The sequence below is a fragment of the Arachis duranensis genome, chromosome 2 (genome assembly GCF_000817695.3).
Source record: "Arachis duranensis cultivar V14167 chromosome 2, aradu.V14167.gnm2.J7QH, whole genome shotgun sequence".
NCBI lineage: Eukaryota > Viridiplantae > Streptophyta > Magnoliopsida > Fabales > Fabaceae > Arachis > Arachis duranensis.
Window position 1 is genome coordinate 15,226,737 of NC_029773.3, and position 23,709 is coordinate 15,250,445.

At 38.0% G+C, this 23,709-nt stretch overlaps 2 protein-coding genes across 2 annotated transcripts; one reads left to right on the forward strand and one right to left on the reverse strand.

Annotated features, from left to right (window-relative positions):
* Positions 1 to 5,841: 5,841 nt before the first annotated feature.
* On the forward strand, positions 5,842 to 10,461 carry LOC107473729 (ABC transporter I family member 21). The gene is made up of 6 exons (XM_016093319.3): positions 5,842 to 6,221; positions 7,376 to 7,536; positions 8,350 to 8,401; positions 8,721 to 8,857; positions 9,633 to 9,719; positions 9,885 to 10,461. Exons 1-6 carry the CDS (start codon positions 6,071 to 6,073, stop codon positions 10,167 to 10,169), a joined length of 873 nt encoding a protein of 290 aa, XP_015948805.1. The 5' UTR covers positions 5,842 to 6,070; the 3' UTR covers positions 10,170 to 10,461.
* A 68-nt stretch (positions 10,462 to 10,529) lies between these two features.
* Positions 10,530 to 11,460, reverse strand: LOC107473730 (uncharacterized). Its single transcript, XM_016093320.3, has one exon. The coding sequence runs from the start codon at positions 11,327 to 11,329 to the stop codon at positions 10,754 to 10,756; it is 576 nt and encodes a 191-aa protein (XP_015948806.1). The 5' UTR covers positions 11,330 to 11,460; the 3' UTR covers positions 10,530 to 10,753.
* Between the last annotated feature and the right edge of the window lie 12,249 nt (positions 11,461 to 23,709).

The window sequence follows — 23,709 nt, forward strand, 5'->3', positions numbered from 1 at the left end:
CCTGGTAAAGACCAGCCAATCGAAAGACCTAGTTGATGACCTAAAGACTGTGTTCACGTCCCTCCGATGGCACAATATGAGGCTTGACCTCCTCAAGTGCACCTTTGCCATGGAGGTCGGGAAGTTCCTGGGTTTCATGATAACCCAGAGGGGGGGTTGAAGTAACTCTGACAAATGTGAAGCTATTTTGCAAATGATGAGCCCGGGATGCATCAAGGACGTGCAGAGGTTGGCCGGAAGACTCACGGCCCTATCTCATTTTCTCGGCGCATCGGCGGCTAAAGCCCTTCCATTCTTCAGCCTCATGAAAAAAGGAATAGCTTTCGAGTGGATCCCAGCGTGCGAAGAGGCCTTCAACCACTTCAAAAGCATACTCTCGGTACCACCAGTCCTTGGCAAGCCTAAGGACAGTGAGACACTATTTCTATATTTGGTAGTAACGGACAAAGCCTTGGCGGCCGTCCTTGTCCGAGAAGAAGGAAAGGTCCAACAGCCGGTCTACTCTATAAGCAAAGCGTTGCAAGGCGCAGAGTTAAGGTACAACAAATTGGAAAAGCTAGCCTATGCGCTCTTAACCTCGTCTAGAAGGTTACGGCAATGCTTCCAGGGGCATCGCGTAATCGTCATGACGGATCAAGCGATCCGCCAATCTTGCAAAAGCCCGACCTGGCGGGACAGATGATGACTTGGGCAGTCAAGCTGTCTCAATATGATATGCAATATGAGCCCAAACACACAATTAAAGCACAGGCGATGGATGATTTCCTAGTGGAATCCTAGAAAGCCCGACCGGAATGATATACGAGCAATCTATCATGTTTGAATTCCCGGTCTCTAACAACCAGGCAGAATATGAGGCCCTCATTGGTGGACTGCTCTTATCAAAAGAGGTTGGGGCGACCAGAGAGGAGCTGAATAGCGACTCCCAAGTCGTCACTTCCCAAATTAATGGAACTTATCAAGCCAGGGACTCCCTGTTGCAAAAATACCTGGAAAGGGTCAGGAGTTTAAGCAAAGAGTTCGACAAGGTCGTGGTGCAGCATGTCCCAAGAGAAAGGAACACACGAGCCGACCTCCTACCGAAGCTGGCCAGCACAAAGCCGGGGACAGAAAATCGGTCCCTGATTCAAGGATTGGTGAAAGAGCCAACAGTCGCCTTGTGCATGACCCGAGCGAATGTCGTCCCCTCATGGATCGATCCTATTACCGATTTTCTAGAAAACGGCAAGCTCCCTGACGAGGACAAGGCCGTGAAGGCGATAAGGAGGGAGGCGTCCAAGTACGTAACAATACAGGGCCAACTATTCAAGAGGGGCTGAACCAACCCTTGCTGAAGTGCCTACGCCCCAACCAGATAGACTACGTTCTGAGGGAAGTCCATGAGGGGTGTTGTGGCCACCATATCGGTGGAAAGGCTCTAGCCCGGAAGCTCGTTAGGGCCGGCTACTTTTGGCCCTTGATGATGTCAGATCCCAGGAGTTCGTCAAGAGGTGCAAGAAGTGTCAAGAAAACACCAACTTGCATAGGACCCCGGGAGCTGAGTTAAGTTTACTAATGGCCTCCCGACTTTTCAGCCAATGTGGGTTGACCTTTTGGGACCTTTCCCAGTGGGCCCTGGACAAGTCAAATACCTGATCGTGGCCATCGACTACTACACGAAGTGGGTCGAGGTAGAGCCACTGGACAGCATATCGTCAGCGAATTGCCGCAAGTTCATGTGGAGGCAAGTAATCTCCAGATTCAGAATCCCAAAGGTGGTCATTTCGGACAATGGGACGCAGTTCGCAGATAAGAAGTTTGGTGAATTCCTTACGGGCCTAGGGATAAAACAAAGGTTCTCGTCAGTGGAGCACCCATAGACCGATGTCCAAGTTGAAGTCGCAAACAAAGTTATACTCTAAGGCCTCAAGAAACGGATTGACCAAAGGAAAGGAGCGTGGGCAGATGAACTCGCATCAGTTCTATGGTCCTATAGAACAACACCACAATCTTCCACCAGAAAAATCCCCATTCTGACTTACTTATGGAGTCGATGCGGTATTCCCGTGGAAGTAGGGGAGCCGAGCCTGCTGCTACTCCTTGGTAGAGTCGAAGAAGCTATGGAGAAAGAACTTGTCGACAAGACCAGGAAGATAGCCCACTTGTCGGAGACGGCGTTGAAGTAGAGAATAGCCCTGTGGTAAAATGCCAAAGTGCTAAAAAAGAGTTTCGAACCAAGCGACCTAGTCCTATGACGCAACGACATAGGCCTGCCGACCCCCGGAGAAGGGAAATTGGCGGCTAACTGGGAAGGCCCGTACAGGGTAAAGGAAGTAGTCGGCAGCGGAGCTTATAAGCTGGAACGACTGGGCGGGAAAGAGGTACCCAGAACGTGGAACGTGGAGAACTTAAAAAGGTTATACTCTTAGAAGCCTAAGCGGACCCGGCGGCCAGCCGGTACCCCGATTTAGTAACACACGTCTTGTTTCATGTTCACTTGTTACTATTTACTTACCTCGTTTGTTTAATTTGTGACTTAGCATGCTCTAATTACGCTTTGTTTAAATTTTAATAATTTCTTTCTCATTTCTGACTTATTGTCTTTAATGCACCGTTCGGTTAGTTGACCTTGTTAACTGGCCAGTTTGATAAGATTACGGCATCATGGGACTGATCACCCCGGGAGCCATCAAAATCGTGAACAACTACGCTAAGCGGCTACGAAAATAAAGCCACAATCCAAGTGCTTAAACATAAGAGCCACAAGTCGGATTCGTTGTTGTCATTATCCGACAAAATGGTAAAATATTTTACAAAAAATTACCAAGTGTTCAAAGTACTAACACAAAGCCACAGCAGCAAAGGAAATAATACAAAATCCACAAGCCGTTGCAACTCACTTCCTGGAGAGGTCTACAATCTTGCCATCCTTAATGGTTTTGAAAGCACCAAAGGCAGATACATCGAATTCGGGAGCCAAGAGCTTCACCTGGGCCTTGATCGCTTTGTCGGTAGCTATAATGCCATCCCTAGCTTCCTTTACTGTTTCTTTGTTCTTCTTCTTCAAGGAGGCAACTTCGGCCTTGGCAGCATCCGCTGATGCAACAGAACTGGTGAGCTATTTCTCCAGCTCCGCCACCCGGCCTCTTGCGGTGTTGAGTTGGCCATCCAGGGTGAGCTCGCGGTCGATAAGCCTAGCCACAGTCTCGTTGGAAGGTTTCAACTTTTCCTCCGAGGTAGCAAGCTGGGTCTTTAGCGACTCTACCTCCGCTTTCAGTTTGTCCATAGACTTAACAGCCCCTTGGAGTTTACCCTCCAAGTTCCGAGCACCGGCCAAAACAGGCTCTGCCCTTCTTGCTATCGCAGCAGCCCGGAGCAAGGTACGGTACATCCATTTGGCCTGGGAGGCAAGGTCCCCACCATCGAAGAACTCTTCAGTTCTCGGCAAAAGCTGGGCATCGATGAAGTGACTGGCATCAAAATTTTTCTCCATGACAGTGAGAACCCCTTCTGGGCTGGAGGTCGACTTCCTCTTCCTAGGATTCTCGACAATAGCAACTTCTGGACCTGCCCCCTCCCCCAAGACCTCTTTCGTTGGAGAAATTGCGCCAGTGCTGGTCCCAGCAACCTCTCTCGGAGGGGGACGGGACTGGACCTCGGGATCAGGCGAGGTCTGGACGTCGACAGTGGGAGTGGTAGAGCTGTCATCATCGTCCCCAAGGAGAAACTTGGACATCAAATTATCAAGTCCCACCTGTGCGACAGCCATGGACACTACAAAAAAAGGTCAAAATATGATAGCGAGTAAGCAAGCAAATCAAAAGGTGGAAAAGCGAAACAGTGACCACCCGACCACTCCCCTATGTAGCTCTTACCCATCTCACGGTCACCCATTAAAAGATGAGGACTGGCATTGTTTTTCCCAAAAATAGCCAACAGCACGTCAGCTACGTTTTTGTTCTCCTGGGTTAACCCTTTGTATCTTACCTTCGTGAAGGCGTTGGCCCCAGCTTCGAAGCTCCAATAAGTCGGGATGCGGTGGTCCCTCTCCAAGGTCAACCAAAAAGGATGTTGACCTTCGGTAGGCCGCACCTTGAAATACTTTCCCTTAAAGCCGTTAAAGGAGTCTTCGAACAACCCGAAGATCCGTCTACCCTGGACTACCCGAAAAGACATGTACCCTTTCTTGGCTTTCTCTTTCTTGGAGGGGTTCGTTAAGATGAAGAACTACAAGAAGACCTCCACCGAGGTTGGCAACTCCAAGTACTCACAAATCATTTCAAAGCAACGGACCGAAGCCCAACTGTTTGGATGTAATTGCGACGGTGCCACGTCGCATCGGTTAAGAAGTGCTATTTTGAAGGGGGGAGGGGATACGAACCCCCAGGCTGGTGAACATGGACTTGTATAGCCATATCCAGTCAGAAACTCGGGGTTGTTCAAATTCAGATGACATATCCGCTCTTCATTCCCAAGAACGAATGCGTAGTAACGTTCCTCCTTGGGACCACCTCCGCAGAGCAAGTCGGATTGTCAGAACTCTTAGAGATCCTCCAAAGTCATCTGGGAGGGGGTATCCTTCACATCCGAAGTAACTCAGGCATAGCGATCTATGGGAACTCTTGCTATAGAATGCTGGCCATACCTACAGTCGGGATACCACTTAGTCAATAAGCTCTGGAGTTCGGGAAACCGGAACTAACTCTACGTGTTACAGTAAGCCTATTTACAATTATGCAATGGTTAAAAAATGAAAATATAATGGCAACTCCCCTAGAGCCTAACTAATGGCGACACAATTCAAGTAAGGAAACATGCACAACTCGAAGATTGCAAAAGTGAAACAAAATGATAGTAAAGAAGCAACAATAACAGTAACAACAGCAACACTCATCCATTTGCAATAACTTACAATAAAAGGAAAGGATACCTATCAGAAAGATAGTCGTCGAAGAAAGCTAAAGAATTCTAAAGAAATGTAGTCGAACCAGAAACGAATCCTAGTGGAACCCAAAAAAACTGAAGGGAAAAATGAGAAAAGGTGATGCAGGAAGAATTTGGAAATGGCGAAATGGAATGCAAAAAAGTTGGAAGAGTGGAAGAAAGAAGGAAAAAATTGAAAGATAACCGCTCTGAGAAGCGCAAAAGTCAGGGGCAAAGCATACTTTTTCCCAAACTTTTAAATTAATCATAATGGGCATTAAATACCCAACGGTGGTTGTCGACGTAGCTGGCGCGTTGGGAGCACTATTCCAGCCCAGTCCAGCTAAACAAGAACCCGAGTCCAGACAAACCACCTACCCAATAATGCGCCATGCCCGAACCGAAGAATAACCCGCGCGCCACCTCCCTATTTGTGCGAAACCTGCCAGCTGGAGAGGGGAAGCTTCCTGGAAGGTGGGTCTGCTCCTGTGGGACCCGTCCTAGTACAAACTATATATAGGAAGGGCCCTACCCCTCCCCAAAGGTACGTCACCTACCCCTCACATTATCTGTCGCCTTCGTTCGGACACTGACTTAGGCGTTGGAGTCCTTTTTGTAAGTAGTCCCCTCCTTTTTGAACCGTCGACTCGGTGAAACCACACTCCCTGAAGACCATCCTCTCCCTGTTGGCTAAGGAGATCCAGACGCTCAAAGGTGACCCATATCTCACATTTTTAGGCAACTGAAAAACCCGACCCATTCAGAAAGTGAGCAAATTCTATTTTAAAATAGACATGAGCGGACTGAATGTTTACTCATAGAAGAACTACTGATTAGTTTGTATCTAATTTATTTTTTTCTTTGGGCCTCGTTATATATTAAAAAAAACTGTATTGCTAGCTCCTGCACCAAAAAGGACGCTGCGTTTCATCTCTCGATTAGGTTGGTGGAGGGGAACGACGTGGAGTGTGGCGCGTTCACAAGATGCGAATTTCCCATTTAGTTCAAAGCAACTACCACACGCTCTGACGTGTAAGTTTTCTATTGGTCCAAAAATTTGAAATGCAAAAAGATCATAAAAAGGCACCCCAACCAGCAAGAAGCTTCATTCGTCACTGCATTGGTGATTGCTGAGATACAGAAAGAGAGAGCACAACACAATACAGGAATGGCGGTAGAAGAAGAAAAGGAAGGTTCTATGGGAATCAGAGTGCATGGAATGCAATTCTCTTACGAATGGCAATCGCCTCTGTTCGTTGATTTCAAGCTCAACGTCTCTCCTGGATCTCGATGCCTTCTCCTTGGTGCCAATGGATCCGGTAATCCCTAATATTATAATTTATATTTATTAATATATAAATTCGAGTTGGTTAATGGTGAATAGATATATGCTTTCTGAATTCTGATTAGTATATACTCTGCATTAATGATTTGATTTTGAGGCATTTTAAGTAAAAGTAAATTTGACACTGTCATATAATAGCTACATCAAAAGAATTATGCATATCAAATACTATGGGTGGTTGGGTTCTGTGGGTGTTAGTGTCAGTTTGTTACCAGTAATGTTGCTATATGATTAATTTTTAGAACGATGTTTGATTGATTCAAATGGTTTAATATTTGTTCCGCTTAAGCAAGGTTTCAACTTCAAAATCTGCTTTTTGTTTTTTCTTGAAAAAAAAAAAAAGAATAAAGATAAAGACCAACTTGCACTTAGAGCTGGAGAGCTTTACTTAATAGTAAGGTCTGTTTGGCTTAAACCAGATCAGTTGATGTCAAGTAGGTTTTAACTTTAAAGTACTTGTGGTATAGAGGACAATTACTTTTCAAAATTTTTGTCGATTGTTTGGACAATAACTATAAGAAAAATTAGGTTAAAAAAATAATTAGATGTTAAAAATAAGGAATAAAGATATAAGAAAGAAAGTTGAGATAGCGCTTATTGTAGAAAAGTCGGTAAAATCTCAACTTAGGTAGTTTAGACATGTGGGAAGAAGATCAACAGAGCACCCGGTTAAGAAGGTGGATGAGATGGAAGGTGGACAAGTGGCGAATGGTAGAGGTAGACCTAAAAAGACTATACATGAGGTGGTAAAATGAAATATATGTGACAACAGTATCACAGTAGATATGATACAGGACAGGCGCAATGGTGTCGGTTGATCCATATAGCTGACTCAACCTAGTGAAATAAGGCTTTGTTGTTGTTTTTTACTGGAATTGCTTCTCATTTTTTTTTTCAAAGAAAAATAAATTGTCATATAAGTACTTCTGAAAATACATGATAGGGAACAATGGCGTTGTTTGATCTATGTAATCGATCCACCTAGTGGATAAGACTTCGTTGCTGTTGTTGTTGTTGTATAAGTACTTCTGAAAGAGTTTATTCAAATATGTGCAATTATTCTGCTGAAGCTTAGTAGTGAGAATTGTATGTGATGTTTGTGAATTTGAGGGTGTGGTTTGTTTGCAGGGAAGACTACATTGCTGAAGATTTTAGCTGGAAAGCACATGGTTGGAGGAAGAGATGTTGTGCGGGTGTTGAATGGTTCTGCTTTCCATGACACTCATCTAGTATGTAGTGGTGATCTTGCTTACTTGGGGGGATCATGGAGTAAAACCATTGGTTCTGCTGTGAGTTCTTTGATGCTCTCTTCTTGCTCTTAGTAATTGTTGATTTAAAATGTGGAGTTGGTCGCTGAATAGTGCATAGTTTGTCTCCTTCTAACATTTTCACACTTATACATGCTTCGTACTTTAAGGTAAACAGAACTTGAAATCATTCAAGTTAGCAAAAAATCAAAACTCTTTCTTCCAAGCTCCAAATCAATGAATATAACACCATACGCAATAACATAAAAACCAAATTCAATAACTGCATGTTGGAATTGAAAAATTACAAGCTCAGCACAAAAGTTTTAAAATTTGCAATCATGCAAACATGCTTACAGGATATAAAATGAAATACCTCCTCAATTTCGCCAACAAATTACTTTGAGTGCTCAAAAAGTCTCATGCGAAAATTTGGGGTTTTAGTTTAGTTAAACTAGAAAGACCAAGCAGGTAAATCTTGTTTCTGTTATAGTGGAGATGCACAACTCGTGTTTATTATATTTTGCACATATAACTGTGTATTATCAAATGTCAACCTGGTCCATAGTGTGTGCTTTGTTCCTATGAGTTTAATGTGAGCAAACTATAGCAGGCGCACTGAGGGCCTTCAGTTTTGTGATAGACTTGTTTACGCTGTCCTCATTGTGCTAACTTTTCTCCTTGTGTCATTTTCTTTTTGTTGGTAAACACATGAATTCAACAAAGACTGTACCCTGACAAACCCCCCACACACACAAGCACCAAAAAAATATAACCACAAAATAGGCTGTGCCCCATATTTTATATGCTTTGATCAATTTCATTACATGTGTTAATGCCATTGCTAATATGCAGGGAGATGTTCCACTTCAAGGAGACTTTTCTGCTGAACATATGATCTTTGGAGGTGCGTTTCAAACATGGTTTTCTTTGTCATCAAATTCGACTGTATCTTCATTTGCCATCTCAAACATAGTTTTATTTGTCGTCAAATGTAACTGGATCTTGATTTTTCACTTCCAAATATTAAGAGAAATGCTAATCATGCAACATTTTGGAGTCCTCAAAAGAGTCCCTACTTAGAGTAATAGAAGTTAAAATAAAGGGCACTCAAGCCAAGTCATGTCTATAACTGGGTTATGTAGTGTTGTTTATAGGTTCTTGATGGTGTTTGCCTATTTATATAATTGTCCTTGTAATGTGAAAGTATTTGGTACTTTTGGCAGTTGAGGGTGCTGATCCTGACAGGAGAAATAAGTTGATTGAACTGCTTGATATAGATCTTCAGTGGCGAATGCATAAGGTATCTGATGGGCAGCGGCGTAGAGTGCAAATATGTCTTGGTCTGCTTCATCCATTTAAGGTATAAAGTAATGAATCACATAGAGAATCTGTAGACAACTACAGTGCCAATACTGTCATTTTGCATCTCTGAGTTATGTTTCAGCATGTGATGGTACGTACTTTAAAGTGTAGTTTGAGTGTTTAACTTAGTTTATTTAGTATATAATTTTTTAGAGTTTAATTTTGATACACTGATAATGTAAAGAATTTTACACAGTCATCCAATCAAATTCATGCGTTTAGATTTAGTAGTGGGTTTGAAAATTAGTTATTTTTATTGATGCGGCAATATACAATTAGATGTCTATGTAAAATTCCTTTACACTGGCTAGGGCATGAAAATTAAATTTTATTTTATAATTTTGAATTCTACACAATAATCGGCAGAAATTAGTTCAAATTCTAAACAATAATCGGCTGAAATTGGGTTCAAATATGCAACATTACTAATGTTGTATTTATAGGACATGGGATAGGTAGAAGAATTAGTGTTGGTGTTGACAGAGGAGGAGGTGTTTGTCATCTTAGAGGGCAGGGTTTTAACTGTGATAATTTTTTAATACCATAAAGATGTCTCGAGCATAGTTGGCTAAACTCGACGAATTTATCAGTTAAGATTATAAGAACATAGTAGATCTGTAGATAAAGGATAGGCACCGCAAAGTCAGTAAGCTATTAACTGAAATAAAGATAAGACAAAAAGAATGCAAAATCAAATATTCAAATGTTAATATTCATATGACTTCCAATGAATCTTCATTAGCACACTTGGTTCTGGTTGGTTGAATTTTCAGGTTCTCTTGCTGGATGAAGTTACCGTTGACTTGGATGTTGTTACCAGGATGGATTTGTTAGAGTTCTTCAAGGAAGAATGTGAACAGGTATTCTCTGATTCTATCTATTTGCCTGATGAAACACACCGGATATCATTGATTCATTGTCTAAAATTGCAACCAATATTGCCCCAATGGAAGATAGTATCAAGTAATAATAATAATTATTGTTATAATAATAATCATTTTCTCAGTTACTTACTCTTTTTGCAGAGACAAGCTACAATTGTATATGCAACTCACATTTTTGATGGACTGGAGACATGGGCAACTCATTTGGCATACATACAAGCCGGTGAGCTGAGGAGAGCAGAAAAATTATCCGATGTCGACGAGTTGAAGTCTTCAGCCAATCTGCTATCTGTTGTTGAAACTTGGCTCCGTGCCGAAACAAGGAATGAAAAGAAGAAGCCTGTTCAAAATACTGCCCAAACACAAAAGACTTCTGTTGCTAGTTCTCCATTCTTTTCATCAAGGCACATGGCATATTATCGATAGTCCCCGTTTACACCAATTTCTCTTATGTGAGGAATAATTCCAGAGACAAATACAAATTAAATCATTCTTTGATGCCAGTAAAAAAGAAATTAGTGATTATCTATACTTTACATTACAAAAACTTTGTATTATTGGACCAGTGATACATGTATTCAAGCATATGTATGCTCTTTATATTTAGTTAGTTGTACCAATTTTATCATGTAGGGTTACTTTGGCCTATACCATGTTGTATTTGTTTCTTGTCATACCATAAAATGAAGCATTTCCTGTGATTGGAAATTTCAAGCAATAGATTATGCTTTGTTAGGGTTTTCATTGTTTGGTTTCATTCAATTTTAAGAGCAAGTATAATGTATATAAACTCCGAAACAAATAAAGCTATATCATTATAAGAACACAAAAATTAACATACAACAAAATCTTTTGCAGACTTGTCCTCAAGACAAGTTGCTTATGCTATACCACCAAGTCTGCACTATATGTGGAGCTAACAGAAACAAAGACAGAAGGCCCAAATAATTGGAGCTGCTAATTCACACTCTCTCCAGCGAGAACTGTTTCATCACTAGTTTCAGCAAGGCCTATAGAACATCTGTTCCAGAAGGTTCCTGATCAAGAAGATTCCAGGGCCTTCCAGATTCGCCCCGGGGAAGAGACGATGCAGACAGACCATTATCAGGCTTAACTGCAACGCAGTCGGGAGGGGTTTCGAAGAGGGATAGTTTGAATTTCTTGGAGGCAGCACCGACATCGAAGTAGATGATGCCGGAGCTGGGGAGATCGACGCGGATGCTGACGACGGGGAACCAAAGGAAGAGATCCTGAGCCTCCATACCAGTGAGGGAGTCGATCTTGCCGCAACTGAGGGACCCTGAGACGTTGCTGTCGTAATGCAACTCGCTCTCGAACTTGGCGTTGCAGGCTTGCTCAAGGTGCACCCAGAACCGCCCGTCCGTGCCCAACTCGAAATCCGTTACTCCCTTGGGGAACAGACCCATCGGCAGCTCGTGCTCCTTCAGCGCTTCGTAGATCGTCGTCGCGTTCGAGCCGTTGCCTGGGCATGGCGCCGAGGTGGTTAGAACTAGGTGGAGATGGAAGAAGAAGAACAAGAAGAAGAAAGGAGTCGTGGTGCAACTGGAGGTGGAGCAGAGCAACATGATTTTTACGAACGGGGGAGAGGGCGAGAGAATCAGTGATTTGGGTTCTGGGATTGGTGGAGACTGGAGAGAGAGAGAGAGGGAGAGAGAGAGAAAGAGAGGGGCAGTTGTGACAGCTTGAATACAGAAGGGCTTAGCTAATGACTGATTTTTATTTAAATAAATAATAAATAAATAAATAAATATTTTCATGTATAAGTAAAAGTTGAAGAAGTTGCACATTGCATAATATGAATAATTATTTTTATATGAAAAATATATTCGTATTTTTGTTAAAAATAGGATTATTTGGTGTAATTATAAGTGGGTGGATTTTGTAGGTAAAAGTCAATACACATAGTGTATGTTGAACACGTGTCATCATCCTGGCAATATGCAGGGTGTATGTTGGATACGTGACAACACGCAGGATGTGTGTTGAACATTTTTTTTATACGTCCACAATACTGTAGTACACTTCAAATATTAATATTCAACTAAAACACAATCTTTATCTCCATATCAAAAATAATTTCTAGCATAATATACTCTATTGATTTATTTTATTTATTAAATGAGTGTAAAAATAATAAAAATAAAACTAGTTAACATAATAAATTATTCTTAATTTAATTAAAAAATTTCGGATACAAATTTTCAAACTATTTAACATTTAGACTTCATTTAGTAAAGTTTTTTAAAAAGATGATTATACTTTTCAAGAGTAGAAATACTTTATTTTGCACTTGGTAAATAAAAAAATTTATATGTTTGTACTTGTTAAGGGTTTTTTGAGAATAAAGCTTTTCACACAAAGAAAACAGAAAAAGAAAAAAAATGTGAATATGTAAATTCATGATTAGAATAGAACGCACCATTTACACAAGTGTTCTTAGACTTATATAAGCTAAGAAGAAAAATCAAAGATTCAACACTTAGATACCTGCATTATCACTTAGCATTTAGGTTACACTTTCTTGACTTTTCTTGAGCTCATCTTGAGCCTGTTTTACAATACTATCCTTAACGTCCGCCGACAAACTTGAGTGAGGCCTCTAAATCACTTGAAGTTTGTCCTTCAACCTCTGAAAAGCAATCAATGAGAGGAGCTTTATTAATATATCAGCTACCTGTTCATTCCCTGAAATGTGAACCTTATGGAGAGATTTGGACTTTAGCTTTTCTCGAATAATTTGAACGTCAAGTTGAAAATGCTTGGTACGATTATGCAGCATTGGATTTGCTTTGAATAACACGGTGCTAAGGTTATCATATAAAATAGTGGGGACTATTTTAAGAAAAATCATTAATTCAGCAAGCAAATTTGTTAACCAGACCAACTCCTCTTCACAGGCAGCTAGACTCCTGAATTCTGCCTCAGTTGAGCTTCTACTAATCGTGGTCTGCTTGCTGCAACACCAAGTAATCAAATTAGGCTCTAAGAGAACACAATAACCTGTTACAGACCTTAGATCCTCCAAGTCTGCTGTCCAATCTGCATCAGCAAACCCATATAGCCTATAATCTGTGCTTGGATGGATCAAAATTTCATACTCTTTTGTGTCTTGCAGATACCTTAGTAGCCTCTTTACTACCTTTCAATGAGCAAGCAAAAGACATTGCATAAATTGACTTATCTTGCTTACTACAAAAGATATGTATGACCATATGATACACAAGTATTGCAATGTTCCTACCACACTTCTATATAGTTTTGCATCATCAAACTTCTCAAAACCACTGGACATCAATTATAAGAATGAAATCATAGGTGTAGGCATTAGGGTTGCTTCCCCATGCCTATTTTAGATAACAAATCAATTATATACCTGGTTTGGGATAGACGAAATTGACCTTAAGCAATTTTTGAACCTTTATTTCCAAAAAATAACTTAGTTCTCCTAGATCTTTTAGAGAGAAAATTTTATCTAACTGCCCTATCATATTAGCTATGTCACTATTATGGCTACCAGTGATAATTATGTCATCTACATAACATAAAATATACATCACCGAATCTGGTTTATGTCCAATAAAGAGATGAGTCTTACTTAAAACTACAAAAACGAAATGAGTTTAGCGTTGTGCTTAATTTATCAAACTATTCCCTTGGTGCTTGTTTTAAACCATATAGAGATTTATTTAATTTACACACATATGAATCAAAGTTTGTTTCAAAACCAATTGGTTGATGCATATAGATGGTTTGATGAAGATCACCATTTAAAAATGCATTGCTAAAATCAATTGACGAATTGTCCAATTGTGTGATAAAGCAATGCATAGAATAATTCTCATAGTTGTTGGTCTAATCACCGGACTAAACACTTGTTCAAAATCAAAGTCTTCAGATTGGTGAAAGTCTTGGGCAACCAATCTGGCTTTGTACTTCTGAACAGTACCATCTGGCTGTCTTTTAACAGCAAAAACCCAGTTAACCCAATGATTTTGGCATTGGGTGGTGTTGAAACTAAGGTCCAAGTTTTGGTTCTCATCAAGGCATTAAATTCCTCATTCATGGCACTGTGCCAATGCCAAAATTTTAAAGTAACAACTGCAGATTTTAGGGGTTGATCAAAATAGTTATTAGTTAAAGTAGTTGATGTTAAAGCTTTCGGTCTTGATGAGCCAGTTTTGGACCTTGTTAACATAGGGTGATAATTATGCATATTAGAAGAAGTGATGGAGGTATGAGTATGATTATGTCGAGATTCAATTTCCAACAATGGAAGCTGGCTCTCTATACCTGTATTGAGTACCATTGAAGATGATGGGACAGTAATATAGGCAGGATCATCAGTGGTTTCAGGTTGTGTGGGGAATGAATTGAATTTCTGTCCATGATGTTGAGAGAGGTAACTTGTTGTAGTAGGAGGTGATTTTACAGTAGTGGCAATTGATTTATGAAATAAGGTAGAACCTTCAATGTGATGATACTGAACAGAATTAAGAGCTGAACCTACATTATTAACTAGAAACAATTGTGTATATGGAAATTCATATTCATCAAATGTCACATGCCTAGTAATATAAATTTTTCCACTTTGTGACAAGCATTTATAGCCTTTGAAGTTAGGTGCATAGCCTAGAAAAATACATTTAAGAGATGTGTGTTCTAATTTATGTTTGTTATAAGGTCGAATGTATGGATAACAGCTACTACCAAATGTTGTAATTATTATATAATTAGTACAAATTTGTTTATATTAGGACAGATTTGATGCAGATTTGTTTTAAATAGTTTTTATTACCTGTTACTTTCTTTTCTTAATTAGGGAGTAAAAAATTTTTTATATTCTGTATGTAATCACTCTCTAAGTGAAACAATTCAGGAATAATATTAAAAAATCGTCTTTTCAAGTTGGTATCAGAGCTCATGATTCTAAGGGCTCTACTTTCGCATTTTCCATCATTTTTCCAGGCAGCATTCATTGCTGCAATTATACCTGTTTCGGTGCCTTGCCGCTGCCGCATGCCGCCACCAAAATTTTTTTTGGCGAGTTTCTGAACGAGACCACCACCATCAAAGATGGATTTGTTGATATACAAAGCCCAGGTGGTTTCGTTGCCATCGGCGCGATCTCTTTGATTGCGACGCTATTTTCCCAGACATGATCGTCGGTTTTTTCTTTTTTTTTTTCTTCTTCTTCTGTCTTTCTTTTGCTGCCGATTCTTTCCAATGACGGATGATAAGACTGCGCCTCTTGTCAGCCCCAATGATTTACCGGTGTTACAAGGGTTGTATCGTTTTGATGGGCGCAACTATCTCCAATGGTCTCAACTGGTTCACACTACTCTTAAGAGGCAATCATCTAGAAGGGAACCCTCCAGCCACGATAGACCCCAAATATGAAGACTGGGATGATGAGGATGCTCTTATCATGACCTGGTTATGGCATTCTATGACACCAGAAATTAGCCGTAATTATATGTTCTTCCCCACTACTAAGGAGATTTAGAATAATCTAAGTCAGGCATACTCAATGAAGAAGGATACTGCAGCATGTTATGAAATAGAAAACAAGATCTTCAATACCAAGTAAGGGAGCCTCTCCGTAACAGACTACTATGGGATGCTGAATCGTTTGTGGATCGAGTTAGATTAGTATCAAAATTTGACTATGCAGTACACATCTGATTCTACTACATTGACACAATTTATTGAAAGGATATGTATATTTAAATTTCTGTCTAGCTTGCACTCTGAATTTGATCCAATTCGGGTTCAAATTTTGGGTAAAGAAGAAATTCCTTCTCTCTCAAAAGTTTTTCATATTGTACGAGGGGAAGAAAATTGAAGGTCAGTCATGTTAGAAGAAGAAAATTCTATTGATGGTTTAGTTCTAGCAAACTGGCAAAGGTCCTTTAAAGGGTCCATCCCTTTCATATGGAAAGCCTCCCTCAAAGGCTCACCGTGATGATTGTTGGTGCCGTTATTGTAGGAAAACGGGTCATACTAAGGACACATGTTTTAGATTTCATGGAAAGGAGAAGGTCCTCGAACGTATTAGAGGATTCAAAGGTGCCATACAAAGACGTGCTAACCACACATTGTCTGACTCTGTGGAAGACTCAACTATCTCACAAGGTGCAAAGGAGGCCCCAGCCCATAGCAAAGAAGAATTAGACCGTTTACGTGGTCTTATGAACTCACTTAGTAAGACATCTAGCCCTTGTGATTTAACCATGATTAGTAAGAGTTCTAGCTTCTTATCCTTTAATGCTCCTAGCACTGAGAGTATCCGGATTGTAGACTCTGGTGCTACAGATCATATGACACCTCATTCTCTTTCTTTTTCATCTTACACTAATTCATCTGGTCACAAACAAATCACTGTTGCTAATGGTTCCCATATTCCTATTACTGGATATGGTAACATCCACCTTCAACCATCTAACCATTTAAAAAATGTGCTTCATGTTTCAAAATTATCTACTAACCTCTTATTTATTCATAAGGTTACCAAAGACTTAAATTGAGCTGCAAATTTTTTTCATACTCATTGTGTATTTCAGAATCTTGCCACGGGAAGGATGATTGGAATCACTAAAGAGCAGGACATGTTATACTACTTACTACATGAAAAGAGTACCACCCAAAAAGCACTTAATTCAAATCATCAGACAAACATACCGTCTTGTGCAAACTCTCAGATATGGCTTCAGCATGAACGTCTTGGTCATCCTCCATTTAGTACCCTAAAGTCTTTATTTCCTTTTTTATTTACAAAATTATCTGTCGAATCTTTTCAATGTGATGTTTGCCAATTAGCTAAACACCATCGGACTACTTTTTCTCCCAGTAATAATAAAAGTTCTAAACATTTTGATCTTGTTCATTCTAATGTGTGGAGACCTTCAACTATTAGTAATATTTATGGTGCAAAGTGGTTTGTTCTTTTATTGATGATTGTACTTGAATTACCTGGATCTTTCTCATGAAAGATAAATTTGAAGTTTTCCACTTGTTTGAAAATTTTTACCAAATGGTTCGAACACAATTTGGAAGCCTGATTAAGAGATTATATTCTGATAATGGCAGAGAATATATGAACCAAAATTTTTCCAAGTTCCTTAAGGATAATGGAGTTATTCATGAATTGACCTATGTAGATACCACTCAATAGAATGGGGTGGCAAAAAGGAAAAATCGTCATCTTCTTGAGGTTATTCGAGCATTACTCTTCCAAATGTTTGTTCCTAAGTCTTACTAGGGGGAAGCTGTCCTAACGGACACCTATTTGATTAATAGATTACCATCTCGGGTCCTAGATGGTGTTAGCCCTGTTCAATTTTTGACCAAATTTTACCCCTCTATCCCTATTATGAGTAGTCTTCAATGTTGTATCTTTGGCCGTCCTGTTTTTGTTCATATTCATAGTTCTCATAGGGGTAAGTTGGATCCTCGGGCAATCAAATATGTCTTTATAGGTTATGCTTAAAACAAAAAGGATAGAAATGCTATCATCCTCAAAGTCGTAGATTCTATATCTCCAAGGATGTCACATTTCATGAGTTCGAGTCCTTCTTTCCTAGTTCTCAGCTTTATGGGGAGAGTATTCCAGAAGCTGAGTTCCTTGAGTCGTCACCCTTTCTCTTGTTGCAAAATTTCACTTCTTCGAAGGATAACAAAGACCCTGAATCAGCATCACTACTAGAAAAGAATAATGATGAGAATAATGAGGACAAGTTTTTTGCAAAACAATATCAGCGAAGGTAGCGAGAACCCATCCTGGTCAAACAGTAACTTCATTCGTTTGAATCGGAGGTAAGACCTTATACCCTTGAGACTCTTGACACCATAAATACCACTTGTGCAACTAACCTAAATGATTTACATATTGCCATGAGAAAAGAAAAAAGATTCTGTGCCAAATATCTTATTTCCAAATTTGTGTCCATTAAAAATATTTCTGTACAGCACCAGAATTTCCTTTCAGCTATTGATTCTATCAGAATCCCTACATCAATACAAGAAGCCTTAAAAGATGAGAACTGGGTTCGCGCTATAAATGAAGAAATGGGTGCATTAGAAAGGAACGAGACTTGGGAGATTGTAGAGAGACCAACGGACAAGAAAGCAGTGGGTTGTAGGTGGATATACACAGTTAAATATCAATCTAATGGCACACTGGACAGTTATAAAGCAAGGTTGGTTGCAAAAGGACATACCCAAACCTATGGGATTGATTACGCGGAGACATTTGCTCCGGTGGCAAAAATGAATACCGTCAGAATTATCCTCTCCTTAGCAGCAGACTTTGGTTGGGAGATACATCAATTTGATGTTAAAAAAGTCTTCTTGCATGGAAGTCTGGAAGAAGAAGTGTACATGGAGATTCCACTAGGATATGGTATCATTAGTGAAGGGAATAAGATGTGCAGACCAAAAAAAGCTTTATATGGTCTTAAACAGTCACCTCGTGCCTGGTTTGGAAGATTTACTCAAGCTATGATATCTTTAGGGTATGAACAAAGCCAAGGTGATCATACTCTATTTATCAAACATTCACAGGAAGAAAAACTCACTCTACTCTTGGTCTTTGTAGATGATATGATTATTGCAAGTGATGATGAGTTAGAAAAATAGACTTTGAAAGAAAAGTTAGCCACTCAGTTTGAGATGAAGGATCTTGGCAAGCTAAAGTACTTCCTTAGGATAGAGGTTGCTTACTCTAGACAAGGCATCTTTATTTCCCAAAGAAAATATATCCTAGATCTCCTCAAAGAGATTGGTAAGTTGGGTTGTAAGATTACTGGAGTGCCCATAGAGCAAAATCATAGAATTAAAAATGATGAGGAAAGCTCAAAGGTGGAGAAGACACAGTACCAAAGGCTTGTGGAAAAACTCATCTACTTATCACACACCAGGCCTAACATAGCCTATACAGTTAGTGTGGTTAGTCAATTTATGCATGATCCAAGAGAGAGACATTTGTAGGCTGTAAATAGGATTATTCAGTACTTGCAAGCCTCTCCAGGGAAAGGATTGCTATTCAAAAAGGAAAGGATTTTATCCATGAAAGTATATAATGATGTTGACTACGAAGGATCAATTATTGATAGGAGATCCACCTCAGGATATTGCAAGTTCTTGGGTGGAAACTTGGTGATATGAAGGAGCAAGAAGCAAAATGTAATTACAAGATCAAGTGCAGAGGCAGAATTTAGAGCCATGGCCCATAGGATTTGCGAATTATTATGGATGAAGATCATACTCGATGACCTCAAAGTAAAGTATGAAGCCCCTATGGAACTGGTTTGTGATAATAAGTCTGCCATTAGTATTCCACACAATCCAGTTCAATATGACCGAACAAAGTATGTACAAGTAGACCGACATTTCATTAAGGAGAAATTGGACAATGGTCTTATAGCCACCAAGTACATTCCTTCAAGACTCCAATTGGTAGATGTGTTCACTAAGGGACTTCCCACAGAGCACTTAAAAGACCTTACTTGCAAGTTGGGAATGATAGATATACATTCACCAACTTGAGGGGGAGTATTGTAATTATTTTATAATTAGTACAGATTTGTTTATATTAGGACAGATTTGGTGCAGATTTGTTTTGAATAGCTTTTATTACCTGTTATTTTCTTTCCTTAATTAGGTTGTAAATAATCTTTATATTCTGTATGTAATCACTCTCTAAGTGAAACAATTTAGGAATAATATTCAAAAATCTTCTTTTCAGTCCAAATATTCTAAAGAGAGTGTAATCTGGTTTCTTGCCAAATAATTTTTCATATGGAGATAAATTAGATAGAACTTAAGTTGGGATTCGATTAATTAAATATGTTGAAGTGAGGACAGTTTCATCCCAATACACTAGAGGCATTGATGCAGTAGAGAGCATAGCAAGACTCATTTCTATGAGATGCCTATGATTTTTTTCTGCAGTTCCATTTTGTTCATGAACATAGGGACAAGAAAATCAATGAAGAATACCTTCAGATGCTAAAAATTGAGAAAAGGCATTAAGGTATATTCTTCTCCATTGTCTATCTTGTAATTAGTCAATTTTTATATGTACAGTTTGTATTGTTGAAAAGCTTTAAAAACATAAGACTTGTGAACAAGTAATAATGTAAAGGTATATCTCGAATAGGCATCAATGAAGGTCACATAATACTTGAATCCAAGATGAGAAACATATGGTGCAGGTCCCCCACATTAGAAAATACAAGATCAAGAGGTACAGAATATAAAGTATTAGATTCTTGAAAAGGTAACATGTGCATTTTTGCTTGTGCACAATTATCACAAACATGGGTACCTGAATTAACATTCTTATTTGGTGTCTAAATATTACATTGAGATAGTACAAGTTTAATAGGTTTTAAAGATGAATGTCCTAGGTATTTATGCCAAAAATCTAAAACTAAACATGATATAGTAAAGACAATAGGAGAATTTGTTGAATGAGAAGGGGGAGGCACAACAACATGTGTAAATTGATATATCCCTCCTCCACGTATACCTTGTAAGAGAACTTTCTGTGTAAAATGACATTTGACAAGGTAGAAATTAGCATAAAATTCAAAGTATACATAATTGTCTTGAGCAAATTTTGAAACAGTAATTAAATTCTAAGTGATATGAGGCGTATGTATCAATTGTTGTAATGTAAAGAATCGTTTAAGAGTCTAAAGAATATAAGAAAGAGTTGCCAATGTGAGAAATAGAAATACCTGCACCATTACCTACTTGAACCTGTTCAGGTCCGGTATATTCTGAGCATGTCATCAAATTTGATTGATTTAGAGTAACATGGTGTGAGGCCCTAGTATTTGGGTACCAAGCAGGGTCTAAAACAGAAGTTGGTGCTGCAAGAAAGGCAGTAGGATGATGGAAAGATGATGCTGGAGGTGGAGGGATAGTCGAAGCTGATGATGCACCTTATGAGGAGTTGGATGATGTTAAGATGTTTGGGTCATCGAATGAATTCCTAGACTGTTGTGCTTGATTCTAAGATGGGAATGTATATCTTGGTTGAATCGATTGAAAAATGCCATGCTACGTGTCTAAAGCGGCCACAAACCCGACACTAAGGTCTATTATTCGCAGAAAATGATCTTCTTCCTCTACCGAATTTACCCCTTCTGCCTCTCCTGAAGTCATTACCTCGAGATGAGTTTTGAAAAGTTGGAAAGGAGCTCTGAGTGATGTTTTCTTGAAGCATTCCAAAATCATTTCTCTTGAATCTTTCGATTGTGTCATCATGAGACATGATTAAGTTCTCTACTTCAACCACACTGTAAATTTCTGGTTTAGCATTGATAATAATAAGAAGATATTGATAATCTTCATTCAACCCTTCCATTAAAGCTTCCACATGTTTTTGCGTAGAGAGGAGTTTACCTAGAGCTGCAAGACAATCCACAACATTCTTAATCTTGAAGATGTATTAACTGGCTGACATATCTTATTTCTGTATTAGTTTCAATTGTGCTTTGAGTTGCTTGATCTTATACCTAGTTGATTGTGCAAAATAGTCTTCAATTTTCTGCCACATTTCATACTGAGTTTGTGACTCACCATTTTGTTCTTGAAATTAGCATCCATTGATGTAAGCATCCAAGAAATCAAATGACAATAATCTTAGCATCCATTGATGCAAGCATCTAAGAAATCAAATGACAATCATCCTGCTTCTTGATCAGCAATGGATGAAAATTGTGGAGGAATGCATTCTTTGATGAGATGATCTTCGTAACCTTGCCATTGAATCGTATTGAAGGCCTGTTGCTACCAGGTTTTGAAATTAGTTTCACATGGCTTATCAGAAATGGGATTAAATGATCTTTGTTAATAGATGGCTGGTGTACCATTATTATTAGTGACTGGATTGGTGACAGAGAGTGGGTATTGAACAATGTGGGAGGAGAATCGTTCGTAAGAGTCATGGATCTTTTGAACCTTTAAGCTCTTGATACCATAAAGGGTTTTCTGAGAAGAAAGCTTTTCACAGCAAGTAAAACAGAGAAAGAACAAAAATGTAAATATGTAAATTGGCAAAAGATTCGATGGTCCCAGAACGTTTGGACCATTAAATGGTCCCATAACAAAACATAATTTTTAAGTTTTTTAATAATTGTTAAATAGTCCTTATTTAATTTTAATTATAAATTAACCCTTTATATATTATTTAATTATAAAATCTATTTTTTATTTTATAAATTATTTTTTTATCAATCATCTATCATGTTTATTAATAATAAAAAATTAAAACAATAACAAATTAGAACTTCTATTAATCGTAATAAATATTTTACAATCTTAATTGATCAAAATTTTATCATTGATCCATTACATACGTATTAGATTGGAAAAATCGTGTCTGTTAGAAATTCAATCGATTGGATGCGAAATTCAGGTTTTCCAAACTTCAATTGATTGAATTTTGCAAGGCATGTGGGGTTTTTCTTATTCAATCGATTGGTCAATATGACCAATCGATTTAAGTCTTCAAAGCGATATAGATTTTCACAATTCAATCGATTGGTTGTGTTACCCAATCGATTGAATTATGCAATGTGTTATATGTTACGCTTCTCTAATTTTTCTGCTCGTGATTATAAATTATTATTTTATTATTCATCTATCTTATCTTTAAAATTCTATCTTCAATTTTTAAGTTTTTATTTTGATTTAGATACTCTAATCTTATCTTTTCTTTAATATTAAGATTATAAATTGGTGAATAATCTATCAACAATTAATCATCCTACAATTAGAATCGTTTATCAATCTGATTGATTATCAATTTTTCATTATTTTTGTTCATTATTTATCCATCTACTTAATATCAAAATTTTCTTCATTGTTTATCCATCTCTTTAATATCCAATATTTGTTCATCATTAATTGATAATCACAGTTGGCAATAGAGATCCAATCAATTTTTTACTGTAGTGTTTAGAAAACAATCTATTGTTTTGATTACAAAATCGAGATTAGTGAATATAATCTCTAATTTTGCAATTCTTTGTTTTGATTCTTTATTCGTGAAATTGATTGTGTAATGAAAAAATATTTTTTTTTATCTTTTAGTAATAGATTTTTTTTCTAAAATAAAATAAAAAAATTATTATTTTTCAAAACCTAATTTTTTAACTTTAATTTCTCAAATACAAATTTTTTTATGTGAATAAGGCGAATTTCACTTCAAATTCTAAAAAAATGACTAACTCAAATATTAAGTTTCACAATAAACAATGGCAACCATTATCATCGTCTCCAGAGTTATAGGAGTACAATAATGAGTTTTTTAATTTATAATGAAAAAAATTCTTATTAAATATGGTTTATTCCGGTGTATCTATGTATTTCTCAAATTGCTTTGATGATTTCAATCGATTGAATAAAAAAATTCCACATGCTGTGCAAAATTCAATCGATTGTGTATCAATTCCAATCGATTGAATTTCTAACAAACACGATTTTTCCAATCCAATATGTATATAACGGATCAATGATAAAATTATGATCGATTAAGATTACAAAATATTTATTATGATTAATGGAAGATCTAATTTGTTATTGTTTTAGTTTTTTATTATTAATAAACATGATAGATGAATGATAAAATAATAATAGATTTTATAATTAAATAATATATAAAAGATTAATTTATAATTAAAATTAAATAAAGACTATTTAGCAGTTATTAAAAAAATTTAAAAAACATGTTTTGTTATGGGATCATTTAATGGTCCAAACGTTCTGGAACCGTCGAATCCAGTGCCATGTAAATTGATTATTAGAACAGAATGCACCATTTACACAAGTGTTTTCAGACTTATATAAGCTAAGAAGAAAAACCAAAGACTCGGTAACCAACACCTAAATACGAGCTCATCTTGAGCCTATTTTACAATACTACTCTTAATACTTA